The 15359-nt window shown below is 33.8% G+C and overlaps 1 protein-coding gene across 1 annotated transcript in view; it reads left to right on the top strand.

The window, feature by feature from the left end:
* Positions 1-265: 265 nt before the first annotated feature.
* The window catches only part of LOC129226302 (msx2-interacting protein-like), a 167405-nt gene continuing 152311 nt past the window's right edge, over positions 266-15359 (top strand). The window contains exon 1 of the mRNA XM_054860906.1: positions 266-447. Coding sequence (XP_054716881.1) covers positions 365-447 — 83 coding nt within the window. The 5' untranslated portion in view covers positions 266-364. The remainder of the gene's footprint in view (positions 448-15359) is intronic.

The following is a 15359-nucleotide window of genomic DNA, read 5'->3' as shown; positions in this document are numbered from 1 at the left end:
CAGAAGATAAAAGAATGTTTTGCGATTTGATGCCCCTGAAAAGCACACAAAAACAAGGAAATTGGGTACAATGTTTCAGATAGTTCTGAAGTTGGGGAAGCAGCATCGCCAAGAAACCTCCCGCTGGCTGCTTTTCTGCTAGCGCGGGAATCGCATCTGGCTCCTTGGCGCCAACTCTCCAGCATGCTATGGCAACCCTTGAGAGCGCTCCAGCGAGATCAGTCAAATGACGTCATACCAAGCACCGAGTTTCTAGCGTGGAAGCGTGTGGACTCGAAGAAAAACATAGCGTGAGGGATAATGTTTATTGCGATCCTATGGTGTCAGCCCCGAAATGTCTCCCTGATGTGGACGTTGGTGCAAGATGGTTAGAGAGACTAGGCACCTTTGGGTCGGAAATTTACCACATACCATCCGCGAGGAGCGTATTCTGGATCACTTTAAACGGTACGTGTGCTTCTGCAAAAATTCGAAAGCCCACCTTGGATTAATATCTCTTCTTAATTCGTGTGTGTGTGTGTGCAAAATAGACCAGCATTCCGTTCTTGATTTATTCCTCCTTTGTTTATGCCACATCTTATGTTGATTTTTATTATTATGCTGGCCTATATGGATTACCATCGCACGTTGGAATTTACTAGTTGTAAGTAGCCACGGTGAGTCAGTCAGCTGGCAATGCTGTGTGTGAGTGAGACTGCTGTGTTTATGTTTGAAAGGGAGAGAAATAGCTGATAAAAGCTTTTATATTATCGTTTTTATTGATAGCATATTTTTTAGCGCTATAATATTGGCCTGTTTGTTTATGCATTTAATTTTAGCAAGTGCTTTGCCTTTTTTTATTTTGATTTTTCCTTATTTAAGATTTTATTATAAGTGTGATCCCTAAGTATTCCTTAAACCCTAATTGCTTTGCTTATTTATTTGTGAGCACATGTTTCCTTCGATGTCCGTCGTTGTTTACGGTAATGAGCGCCTTTACGCAGACCCGTCGTTTAAGTGTAATTTTTCAAAGACTCACTTTAATAAATAATCCGAAGTTATATTGATATTTTCAGAATTATTATTTTTCGTATACCCTGTGTTTTGGATAAGCGAGTATTAGTTTTTTGAAATCGTGTTCACAGTAATAGTAAAATACGGTCCGGATCGATTTATTGACATAGCATATTAAAATTGAATCTACAATGATATTTTAAGCTAATAAGATTAAGCTTAACGTAAGCTATTTAAAAATCTGTACTGTAATGCTTGTTGAAGCTGCGTATAAAATGAATTATGCACTTAGATTTAAATGTTATCAATATTGTAGTAGAGAATGCATTAAATTAATTCTAGACTCATAATGATCCTTCACTGTTATTTTCATAAATGATATCCCTCTATACAATTTCCCTTTGTAGCGATAATGATTGAATTTTATCGGGAAAAATTTTACTTCGGGGTACATATTTTTAATTTGCACGTTTCGTACGAATAACGAAGTATCTTTTTTAAGAGGTTCGTGTGACGATCGAATGCTTCCAAAACCTTAAGTTTAAAACGTGTTTTCTTTAGAAATAACATTTTACTACGAAAAGAATTATTTAGGGAATGTATGAGGAAAAAATTCTTATTAAAAATTATGCAACCTCTTCTATGTGTACAAATGTAAAATTACTAGGTAACTGCTCAGGAGATAGTTAAATTCCTGTAAGTTGTCCCCCCAAATAAAGTAAACATTTCAGTATTTTATATATCAGAATTAATACATGCTCGTGATTCTTGATTAGTTACTTAAAAATCTTTATCTTCATAAGCGCATTCCTACCAAATTTTCAGGCCTGGTGGTATAATGCACGATAAAACTTCGCAGCAGAAATATCCAGATTACGATAAATCTCTCTGTACTGATAATATTTTGAGGTTTGGATGAATATGTGCGCAAAAAGATGTTCGTCGGTTGTCGATTTAACGGTATTCTTTACTTTTAAACCTCTCGAAAACGATGTTTCTCTCCCGAAGTTATTATCTAAACCTTTGCAACAATAATTGAATTTTAAATATCGTTCGGTAAATGAAAGACCCCCCCCCCTTCTTGCTATGAAATTCTCTTCGATAAGAAATCTTACGCTATCCGACAAAAAATGCTCAATGCTCCTCTCTTGAAACCTAGTTTCCACCTGTTGTAGTTTGATAAATAAATAAATAATAACCCGTAAAAATTGGCATCAAACCAGCCGAAAATTCTGTAAAATTTATATTGCCTCTTGATATGGCAATATATCCCATATATGGCGATAATTGTATCATTTTATCGTTATTGTTTTGCGAATAAGTGAAATATTGGCGGAAATTGTAGTGAGAAATATTTTATTCCTTTCAATTAATGTGATTTTCTTGTCGATGTTATATCTGTAGCGGGGAAAACAACCTTTAAACATTTGGTGATTTCAAAAATTGTTTTTTAATTCGTCCATTCTTCTGACGAGTGTCCGTTGCAGTTTTTTTAAACAAATTAAATTTAATCCTTTTCTCCTTAAATTTAAGTGGTAAATAAATAATGAAAGAACTTCGCACAAATAAATAAAATCATACTTCTTTCCCACATATTTCAGTTCATATTTGAGCAATAATTGAAAAATAAAATATGACGTTCTTCATTCTATGGGGTGAAAATATGGTTGTTTAAAAGAAAAATTTCAGAAACACACCTGCCGATACAAAACCAGACTGGTATGTGATTGAAAGGCGCAATTTTGAAGTGGTATGTTTACATTTCTTAATGTCGCTAACAGTTAAATTTGATCATCCTTTTTTTTTTTTGGAAAATTGTTTATTTCCTCTTAAATTTGTTTCGAGGGCGTTTTCTAGCTCTTGAATATTAAATTTTTAGCACGCCAGTTGCCACAGGCTTGTGTATCAGGAAACACAAGAGCACCGTTCATACGTTGCTCACTGCGTAATATTTCTTCTCCCCGCGCTCGTTGGAAAAGAGGACGCCATTTGCCTTTCTTTCTTCCTGGTAGCTGGCTGTCGTCAGGCAGCCACGTTGTATGCTTGCTCAGTCAGTCTACAAAGCTTCGGCTGTGCATTGCGCCACTTTGTAAATTTAATTCCACATTATCGTTGTCCTTTGTCCTCGTGCTATCGTATCTTTCCTTGCTTTCCCAGCTGCTATTTGTTTCTTCATTGTACGATATGCATTGGTTCTATGAAATGTTCCTTTTTAAATCGCTGACTGTCACTCTGTTGCTCCGAAAAAGCAAAATGGCGATCCATATTTCTCTCTCTGCAGCGAGTTTCAAGTCAACATTCTACTCGGCATTTCATGAGTAGGATTCGATCGCCTCGAAAGCGCCGTTTGTGCTGACCTATAGAATTTTTTGCGTTATAATCGTCAACGCAAGTACGATAAATCATTTCTTCGTTTTGTACAAATTTTTTTACTCGGAAATACATTCAAGTTATGAATTATATTTCGGGTGCTTCTTTACAGAATAATTAACTTATTTCACGTTCTTATTTTAACTATTAATTTGATTTCAAAGACTAGCCTATTGCATAGCAGCTTATGTGTTACTGACCGTAGTATTAGATTGATTTTAGTATCGGTAGTCTCTTTTTTTTTTTTTTTCCAATTGTCAACTGCTTTGAAAGAGTTTGAAAATTTAGTGTGACTGAAAAAAAAATGAATTTATTAGTAATATTTTTTTATCGTAATGATTCAGAATAAATATTTAAACAGTTCTTAAATAGTATAACTGAAAGAAGTTTTCGTGTGCATTTCTGTAGCTTTTTCTAGTAAGATAAAAAAGCAGGGCTTATGCAATTCATGTGAATCGGGCAATGGATTTATAACGTATTTAATACTTTCAGAGGTAAAGCAGGTAAGTTGGTGATGAAAAACTGTTAGAATATCACTATTTTGCATGAGGCCTAAAATTAAACTCGTTAAATGATTGATAAGAGTTATCAAATAGTGGCGGGTAAATATTTAAGATACTTAAGCTTTGCACAACAATAAGTTGTATTCGTTTGAGGCATGCTCTCTGTCTGTAATTTTAACCTCTCGAAGTCTTTTTTTTTTTAAATCGTCTTTAGTTAATTCTTGTTGATTAAAAATAGTTATAAAATAGGAAACAGCAGTTTTACACTCGGTCTCTTAATTTCGTTCTACGAAAATTTTTCTCTGCTGAAAAAGTTTAGATAGATGATTATTTCGCTCGATGTTAAAATAAGAATCGACCATTAATGATTCGTTTTCGTTTGCCTTGGTATTTAATGAAAATAGAATGTGTGTTAAGATAAAATGCAAGTTTTGAGATGCCTCTTTTTCTGTCTTTTTTTTAAATTTTAATTAATACTAAGAATAAGATAGTTTTCTGTATTTTATCCATGAAATTGGTTTGTCGGTTTTAAAAGTTGCACGAAACCTTCTTTAGGTTAGATCATTTTTTAATAGAAAAATGATCTCAAAATAAAATGCATCAAACGTGTTTCTATTATTTTCCATAGCATTTAAGTCAACTTTATCATGAAGTTTTTTTTTTTTTTTTTTTGAACAGTGATGAAGTATTGCTATATGAAGATCGTTTACGCTGTTGTGTAAGGGATTCCATATAATATGATATTCTTCTCAGGCTTTAGTATTCAGTTTTTTTTTTTCCCCTGCACCAAAAGAATAAGATGGTTTCTTACAAAGATTATTTTTTGTCGAATAAAATTCATTTTCTGTGGAGAAAAGAGTTGAAGAAATCGTCATCCTATTTTATATGATTGCTATAAAGAGCTTGTTTTAATATTATTCTTTATTTCAAATGCATAAATAGTATTTGCAACTAGATATTGGAGATTTAAAAAAAAAAAGCATCTTTCTTTAAAAATCAGTTATAACTTTGAATGACTTCTAGATTTTGCAACACAATCTCTCAATGAAGTTTTCCCATGCTGCCGAAACCCCTTAGCGTTTTGTGACACAAATTTTTCTTTAACGATTAAAATGGTTTCCTGGGAAGCTTATTTATTATGTGTATGTCGAAATGAGGTCAACGAGCCTTGCGGCTTATAAAGTAATCTGCACTTAGAGGGGTCCTGTTGGGTGATTTTTGGCGTGGAGACGTTCGATGTCGCAACTACGATCGTATTTTTCCTGGTAGCAAGTTTCTTCTTTTTCCATACGATTTATCCCCCTTCTCTGTGCCAATTTCAAATCACAAGTGCTTCAACATTAATGTCCATTTGGACGAAGTTCTCGGTTATTTCCTTACGGGTATCTAATTGCATTCTTATCTGTTCCCAACTTAAGTGAATTAAACTTTGTAACAAAGTTTCGTCATTGCAGCTTTTATCTACAGATAGCGTTTGAATGTCGTTTTGCTTAAGAAGGATTAGCAAAGCTTTGGAAAAAAAAAAATAAGCACTTCAATCTTATTTCCAAACAAATCTTAAATTCATTAAAGCATTAAAAAGTAACCACTTGAGATGTGTAACTACTGTCTGCTTACCCTGCTTGATCATAGTTCTTTTTTTTTTAAGTAAAAAGGTTTTTTTTTCTTTCTCTTCAGTTGTTTCCCAGTGGAATAAAAAATTTAAACGTGTGATCAAATTTCTCATCGATTATTTTCTTATATAAACCACTTTTCTGCCGTTAGTTTATACAGTACAATCCCGATTTGACGATTGTCAAGGGACTGGAAAAATTAATCGTTAAATCGGGGGGCATAGACATTCAATGCAGTCAAATCCAGAGCAGTGAAATATATCACTAAATTGAGGTAATCGTAAAATCGGGTATCGTTACTGTACAAGGTTTGTAAATTATAAACAAATTTCAAGGGCTGTTTCTAACAACAGTGATGTATGTGGCAACCTTTTAGTCATCAAAACTTATTTCCATATGTTAAGAGCCTGAATTCCGACTATTTCTTTAAAATTGAAAAAGAAGTAGAACTGCAGACTCCCGTGAGTTCCCATGCAAATTAAGCCCTGGTTACAGCATATATCTGACCTTTTTAACATTTTTTTTTTGTAGCAACGTTCGTGTTTTAAGACAACTAAGTGTTTTAAATTAAACGTGTGCAGTTGGTATGGCTGAAGCAAATCTACTGAAAAAATCCAACTCAGATTAGAAACGATACAACTACTGTCCCACCACGGATTGCATGGAATTTTCAAAGGTCCAGATAAGACGAATCTATGTGAATAAGGGGGAAAGTACAAATTTGATGCGCGTATTCCGTTCATTTGAATGAAACTCTGCTTCTGCAAAAGCTGACATTGGTAAAAAATAATAGATTCGTCCATTTCCGGCTGTAAAACGAATGTTTGTCTTTCCATACAATCCGTGATCAGACTGTACGTTTTGCGCAAATGTAATCACTCGCAATTATGGTAATTTAACTATTTTCTTATTTAGTAACGTGAACCAAGTGCCATTTGGTTGATTAAAAAAAAACGAAAATATGTTTCATTTGTAAATTGTAAGAACATGGAAACACCCGCTGTTAGACTTTTGTACAAATAGATCAAGTTACGATTTGCAAAAAAAAAAAGAAAAATATCACATCGCTGAGGCTGTTCTATGAAATTTTCGATGGGGTGGTCAAGTAAAAAAAGAAATTTTTTTTTATTATCAATAATTTTGTTACTGAGCTTAGTTTCTGTATGAAGAGGGGGGGGGGATAGTTTAATTTTTTACGAAACAAGTGTGATAGCCCATACTGTAGCCTTCAGAGATTATTTTAATGCGTCAATTAGCTGACTTATTTACAGTGTGAAAATTCTTATGACATTAAAAAAGCGCAGTAGCTGAGCTCCATTGCTAATTAATTTTTTAGGGGAGTATCCATTTATTTGAAGTCTTGAAACGAGCTTCGATATTCCAAAAGACAACGTAGCTACAAACGCATTGCGTAGAAAAATGATCACCTTTTCGCTGCACCATTTTTTCTCCATGCCGGACCTCGATGACTCATTTACTAAAAGCCGCCCTTGTATTTGTTGAAATTTTTCCCCCTTTGCTTGCTTCCAAGGCCAACTCGCATTTCGTATCATGATTGCCCGGTTTGTTATGTCCCAACCTCTTCAGTTAGCTGCTTTTCGTTGCTTTTGCGCTTCGTGTTGTGGATGTGGATAGCTAGTCGAGAGGCACTTGTTATCGAAATGATGCAGTTTCAAGTGGAGATATTTAGAAAATAAAAAGAATAGAATCGCGGCTTGTTTTTCACTCTTAACACCCAAGAACTCGACGAATGGCACTAAAAATCATGAAATTATTGAAAGGCAGTTTTAGATTTGTTTTTGTCATGGATTTTTTTTAACACATTTTCCCTCCTCTGTCCGTTTTTCTCTTTATAATTAACGAAATTATTGACAAGGGAGTCTTGCATTCCAAAAGCATATCTTTTCAATTGAAAAAAATTAAATAAATAAACGAAGGAAATACATTTAGAGTACTCACAAAACATTTATTTTCGTGTACTAGATTAATTTTATAATTTTGTGTCATAAATTCGTGGGACTTATTGGTGTTTTGGACATCACTGGACTCCTGATTGTTTTTCCTTCATAACCGATGAATTTTTCCAAGAAAATAAATCGCGCATTCAGCACTTTGTTTCGATTCTCCTTTGTATTTATTATTGTAATTTGCAACTTTTTTTACAATTTACAAACATTTGATCATTTGAAGTTAGTGGGTGATACGTAAGGGGTGCAATATAGACACGTTACAAGAATTACTCGCCAAAAACTATACAACGCCTTTACCCCAACTGTAATTTTCATGAAAGTGTCGTTTCATGCCATGACTCACTGCCATTTCCAAACATGGGTAGCGAAAAGCAAGCACTCTTTCAGAATGATTAACTTTTCTGATGGATCCGCGTCACCAGCCTGGAAAATGTTTTAATTTTTAAATTTTATTCAAAATTATACGGCAGACTTCTTTTCACAAAACATCCAAGTATTTACATTCTGAAATTATTCAAAATATCAATATTTTATTTTCCCATATTTGATGCCTTTCTTAATTTGCGTCAAGTTTTCTCTTTCACAAAGCATTATTGCGATATGGTAAAAAATAGTATTTTTTAGTTCTTAGTATCCAAGTGGTACCTGATGTGAGCGGAATGGGGTAGTTTACTTCAGTCACATGTAGTACTTTTAGTTACTGAAATTGATAAAATAAGCAAAAAAAAAAAAAAAAACATGGACCCAGAAAATTCTTTCATTTTCCCAACAGTTATTTTTTAATTAATTCTTTAAAACGTTCAATTTTGCAAACAAAGCGTGGTCTTGATGAAGTCACAAATGATGCTCTTTGGCTTATTTTGTACCGCGTTTCCACGTTATGATAATCAAGAAGCGAATTAAAATTGCGCTCTACGCTTGCTATCAACCCTATCGTTGCCAATACACGTGAGTAAAGATGCGAATTAAATATTTTGCTCTGTGAATGGCAACACAGAATGGCATTTCATCATTTGTGATGTCATCGGCAAGAAATGTAAACAATGAAAGATCAGCGATTTAAATACTTTTTTGAAAATATTAGACTCAAACAAATTGTTTAAAAAATGGAGAGATCCTATGTTTTTAAGCATGTTCTTTCAGAAAAAAATACTTTTAAAATATTGGAAACGACCCCATTCAGGAAGCTACGTTTTCGAATTATACGTTTAAAGTTACATGCGTATTGCTGTCCTTAAAATGAATGAATGTTGATATGTTTCACATATTTTAATCGTTCATTGTTTGTGAAATTCACTTAATTTCATTCAAAATTCTTAGGATACAAAAAAAGCATAACCTTCTTTCTTCAAATCATTTTACCCCATCAGTATTATTCACTTCATTGCGTGATGTGATTTATTTTAACTTGAAGGAAAAGATACGTGTTTTTGAATGAAAACTTTAATTACATAATGGCTGGTGAGGAATGTGAATGCAGGAAAAAAGCCGTAGAATGAACAATGAACCAAACATAAATATTTTCCTCTTCTATCATACACGTAGTTATGTGCAAGAGAAACTTTATACAACGTCTAAACTTCAAATCAAAAGGATCGTGTTGGTTTAGAAAGCGAGGGAATAAATAATAAGTGCCTCGCGTTTATTCAGTCTCTTTGCAATCGTTAAATTTTTCTGCATAGTGATATTGTTTAAAATTTACGAAATAAAAGTTTTATTCTCAAAATGCATTTTTGGCTCTCTGTTTAACGACTTTCAAGGGACCACAAAAAATCGCCCTCAAGTACAATGCTTTTAAAACTACAGTGGACCATCTGGGACCGCGAAAAGCCGTCGTTAAACAGAGAGCCAACTATGTTTTGAAGATACATCATACGGCTAGCTATTATTATTATATGTTACAAAGCACGCTTAAAAGTAAAGGGTTGACATCATAAGTGATTTACTATTTTCCCCTTTTAATTTTTGTCTTTACCCCTTTAAATCTTATGTATCGATATTTTCTAACTTATCCTTTTTTTTTAAACATCCTAAAAGATTTTATAAGCTTGCTCTTACTGATTGATTTTATACTCTATCTCCTAAAAAAATGTCGTTACTTTTCGCTTTGAAGAAAACAGATTAAAAAAGTTGCTTGTATATATCTGCTTGCAGTGACGCACACAGAAATTTTTCAGGGGGGGGAGCGTCCAGGATCGAAGATCCACCATTCTCATATCGTGTTCCAACACGCATTCAAACATATTCTTTTCATTTCATTGATTGACGGGAATAAAAAACATTTAAAAAAAAATGTATGATTACATAGCATTACTTAATGAAATAAATTTATAAAAAACAAATAATTCTTGAAAATACAAGAATGAAGGTTTCTGTATTTACTTTTCTCATAATTAAAAATAAAAAACAGCGAAGCAAAATCATCCACTTTATGTTTACATGCAGTTCGATTTTTCAGGGGAAGAAGGAGAGGAAATAAATTTCGTTTTTTCATTTACTGTATTAAATCTGAAATGATTGTTACCTTTGCTTGGAATTATTTTACGTACTACGTACGTAGGGGTACTATTGGAAATAATGATTAAAAATAACTACATAATTCAATTCGCCGCTAGTGTTTCTTCTTCCCATTTCACTAAGGGGCTATTGCATATCCGGTTGTATCTTACACTTACGAAAATAGAATTTCAGGAGTGAGAGCACTTTTATTCACGCCAAAGCACGAACGTTAACGATTATTAGACCGAAATTTCTGCCTTTGCTTCCTTTCTTTTATCCAAAGAATTATTAGTTTTTGCTTTCTCTAAATGTTAGACTTCAATTCAATTCATTTTATTTCAATCAGGGTAATGTTTTCTACAAAAATGCATTTAACATATAAAAAAAAGAAAAAAGGAATTACAAACAAATGTATTTCACCCTGTCTATTTGAAAATCCCTGATTGAGTAAGTGGGAGTAAAGGCTATAACAATAGCATGACTAGCACCCACCACTCAGAAAAGAACTTAATTTAGGGCCAGTTTATAATATAAGATAGTAATAACAAAAATAAATGCGTAATCATACAAAGAACACAGAAACACAACACAAGTAATGCAATAAAGTATGTCGAATTTTTCACAAAAACGAAATGTCAAATTGATACTCAATTGCGTATTTTTTTCTTTTTTTTAAATGTTAAAAGCAGTTTGTTTACAGATTAGTTCCATAAACTAATTTTCCCCATTTATAATCAATGAATTTTTGTAAATTTTATGTGTAGATTCTAACGAGCGGTCTTGAGAGGTAAACAGTGTTAAACCAACTTTTTTTTTAAACCCTAAATTATTGCGGTTAATGTTCTTGCGTTCCGTGTATTCCGTGCAGCTCACCTCCCATCCCTCAACGAAAAGAAAAATATATTTTACATGAGAGGCGGTGCTTCTCGACTGAACGCTTAATCACCAAAACATATTTCAAGGTTTAGTACGTACTCCAAGGTTCAAAATTTTGTTTGTGAGGAAGTAAAAAATTATCTTTATCTTAAAGCTTTTTATCTTTGCAGTTTTATTTCTTCAGTTCCTAAAGCACAGCTTTTTTTTTCTCCCACTTTCTATCTATTTGGCAGGTTTTGATTCTATAAATATGTCGTTTTTCTATGTTTTTCTGATAAAAAAATTAAAACTTGTTGCTGGAGTGAGTCGATTATTTTTGAACTCATTATAGTTAAACTGTTAGCGGATTGCTTCTTTCAACGGAATTTTTCGAATGTGACAAATAGTAGAAATAACTCACACCAAATGTGAGTTATTTCTACTATTTATCACACCCGGTTGCATCTTTCACTTCCTAAAATAAAATTTCAGAAGAGAAACAGTTTTATTCACACCAAAGCACGATTATTTGAACGAAATTTCTGCTTTTGCTTCTTTACTCCTGGATGAAAAAAAAAATGAATTTATTCAAGTGGATTGCGATGAGCAGTGCATTAATGAATTATATTGAAGAGCTAAATTCCAAGCGATTTATGGAAGCGAACTGAAATAAATTAATTTTCTGAAGGACAAAAGGATCTTTCTGCACTACTGTCAGGGTTTTCTTTATTTCATTATAACCTTCAAGCGTTTTTTCATGTCCTACGATCTGATGCGCACTTTTTCTAGCGCGACAAATATTGTTTTCAGAATATATACTTTTGTGTGCGTGTAAAAGTCGCCGTTCAATACCCCCTTCAAATTGCTTGAAAGAAAGCTTATTGCAAGTCCCCCTTGGCTAGGCCCTAGGGCAAACACCTGCAGTCTTCGAAAGGGATGAAATAAGAAAGCTATCATTTCTGCTTTCCAGCCAGGACATGTTTTCGTACAACTCGTCCTGTGACATGCCGGTGTAAAAGAAGCGTTGAAAATAAACTTATCGCATCACATATTTGATAAACGATCGCGCCCGTTTACAGCTAAATCAAAGGTAACAATATAAAAATTTCGTATTAGCCGTTATTTCGTTATAAAAAGTTAATTAATGCGCAGTGAAACGTGGAATGGAAGATGTTGCGTTATGAACATCAATTCGCTATGTACGGCTTCGCTCTAAACGAGTGCGACGGTAGTGAAGAAAAATGTAGGGAATATGTCATTGAAGTGGCTTCAAATTTTTTTTTCAATGCCCCTTTTCCCCTCATATGTAAAAATTTCGCTGTTAGAGAATTATATGGGAAGGAATGTTTTTTTTTTTGGCAAGTTGTTTTATTGTAAAAGAAATTAATATGACTCGTATTTTACGAACCAGCTGTTAGTAACGATCCCTTCCACACAATGTTCAACTCCCTTGTTACCTACTAAATCAATAGAAAAAGTATGTGATAATATTTAACACTTTTTTTTTCTGTGTATTATTTCATACTCGTCTTTGTTAATTGAATTTCGGCTGAGGGGGCTGGGGGTGCCTGAATTTGAGCCTTCGGAGATGAAGTTTCTGAAATAAACTTTTTTTGTCATTTGAAAATATTTTGTTTTTACTAGAATACGACATGAGCATAGAGGTTAAAAATAAATTTTTAGAAAACACTAAATATTTGAAGTCCAAAATTAACATTTCGTACTAAATTTCGAAAAACTGGTAATGGATTTGTGTAATTAATAAACGATATTGCTATGATGAGTCAATGTTTCGTTTAAATTGATGGATAAATTATCAAGTTGAAATAAGTGGCATGTTGCTGCAAATTTTAGAATTGAGAAAATCAGTGGAAAATTATTTTTTGGCACAAAACCTATGAATTTAGAAATGAGTTCATAAAATATTAAACATTCGAGGACTTATAGAGCAAACTGAAAGAAAAGCGAATAAACTGTCAACTAATTGGAAATTTTTATTCTGAAAATTCAAAAAAAGCCTTTAGTTTCGTTACGAGGAGAAATGAATGTTGCGCGTATGTGGTATCCTTTTCTGTGTCCCGATTTTATTCTCCTTCACGGCGCATCCGCATCAAACGCTGAGAAAGAACAGCACGTGAATCGAAGCTGAGGGGGAGCGAAAAGGGGGCTCGGTTGCCCTGGCAACGCATTCGTGCCCAAGTTCCGAATATCGATTTTCAGGTGTACATGTATGTGGTGCGAAGGGCGCAGTCTCCTCCCGTTATGTGTCCTGCATTTCACTGTGCTATTTATTAGCCCGGACGTTGTCGGAAGTTCAATCGCTTTTTCTTCATTCGCAATTTTATTTTTTACGATAACAGTGTACGTGAAATTAACACAAACTGCTCGTTTGGATGATGTTTTTCGCCCAAGAAAGACTCATTTCGATGCACTGACGAATGCGGTCGAAATATTCGATTTGGGCATGTTAGAGTGATCCACGTGTTAACAGCACACTTTATGATTGGGGCAAATATCTAGTTTATATAGATTTTGTCTGGATATTGATATAACTGCTGAAGTTGATACATTTTGCTGCAAAATAGTTTTATTTAGCTTTCTACTATGAAATTCCATTAATTTCCAGTTTCAGATGATTCAAGCGCTCTACATATTGCATAGAGTGAAAAACTAATTTAATGCAATATTTTTAAAAATGTTTGAAAATCATTGCATACAATGATTAAAAATTCTATTCCCCCCCCCCTCTTTTTTTCCCCCTTGACTCGTCTACTTGCTTATGCTACATTCTATTGAATCTCACAGTTGATAGCATGCCTTAATTTCCCACATTCATCAGAAGTTAAATTTATACGTAATTTGTCTGACATTCCATCTAATCATTTAAAAATCATTGAAAAAGAAGAGATAGGGATGCTGACTTCTAAGTGAGCACTGATATATGTACTTCCAAAAAGTAACTCCTTGGACACTTTTTCGTAGCTATTTACTACGTAAGACGAAATAACGCGCAAGAAGTTATTGAATGAATAATTTAACATGAATTTTTTTGTGGGCTTATTCTTCAAAGGCGAAAAACTGAGTTTACTCCCTAGTTTTAATTATATCCAGTGGTGTTTTCATAAGGTATACTCCATATACGCCATATACTCTCAAACATTTTTTAGACACGTAGCGTTCACCCTCAAGCTTCAAAATTTTTTGATATTATGACATATTATGTTTATAATCGCATACACATATTGTGCGTACTGTATTTGTATTACTGGGAGTTTACTCTCAAAAAAATTGATGGGAACATCACTGATTACATCACAAGCATTTAGTTGTTCAAGCTGCCGTCGAAACCATATATGAAACAGCTTGTCCACATCGATATTTCAGAGACAGTACTACCGCTAGGTGCGTTTTTAACAACGGAATGAAGTTTCAACAACGGGTAGAAATACCGAAATATCCCCAGATTTTTAAGTTCTCGTAGAATTGCGTACCGTGCTCGTGGTATCTGTCAACTTCAACGAAACAAAAAACGTTTTCAAGCAAGTGCTGTTTTGCAATACATATCTCGTTTTTTCTCGTTAAATGAAGTTCTTTCGCTCTTATTAATTTGATGAACATAAAATGTGTTGCAAAAGCGCTTCACTAGTAGACACATTAGTAGTGGTGTTGATGTCGTTCTCTGTCGCTAGGGTTACGAATCACGTTCACGTTTAGTTAAATGAAGCAAAATTATTAAAAACCTTTTCAAAATTTTGAGGTTAAAAGATTTTTAATAATGAAATTTGCGAAGTTCAAATTTTAAAGTTTCATATTTACCTTTACGATGATGTATTCATCAACGTAATAGTTCTGGAATTTTGTTAATTCAAAACGGCGATCTGCTTTAAAAATAATTGCTGTTGCCATCAGAGCTTCATTTGCTTGGGAACTCAGCCTTTACATTAATTTTCAGTTGTTTGTTGTTGTTTTTTTAATTATCAAAGGAGATTCAGACTGTTTGCACATTAAAATAGGTTCTGAAAGCTACAGAGCTCCCGCACCTCTTTCACCAGAAATTATGTCCTGGTTGCCATACCTACAGTTGAGGCTTAATGTGCGTCAACAATAATTGAAAAGCCTTTGAAAATGTTTGGCGGCTTAGGGAATGTTCATAATGTGTGTTGAGTAATCGTACCGTTACGTGCATAAGGGCAGGATGATACATTTCTCTTGACTAAACCGTGTAGCTTGGAAATCCGGTTATTCGCTGAATGAGGTAAATGTTCCGCACTGGAAATTGTGTTCTCGATTTGGACACTTTCCACGATGCTTTGGTGAACTGGGCTTTTGTCGTGACTTGCGGAAAAGATATTTCATTTACATGTTTCGTAGAAATATGACTAATAATTGACTAAACTATTAAAATTGCTGTTCCCTTTTCTGTCCTAAGGGGCCATTCATTAATTACGTGCCCCAAGGGGGAGGGGGTGGAAAAATCTTTACGTACCCTTACTTTGGGAAGAGGGAAGAGGTTCAAACCTATTCTTACGGAATATTTTCCAAGTCGATATTTTACA

This window comes from Uloborus diversus, chromosome 7 (genome assembly GCF_026930045.1).
Source record: "Uloborus diversus isolate 005 chromosome 7, Udiv.v.3.1, whole genome shotgun sequence".
Classification (NCBI taxonomy): Eukaryota; Metazoa; Arthropoda; class Arachnida; order Araneae; family Uloboridae; genus Uloborus; species Uloborus diversus.
The sequence above is the reverse complement of the archived record's forward strand: the minus strand, read 5'-3'. Positions and strand labels throughout refer to the sequence as shown.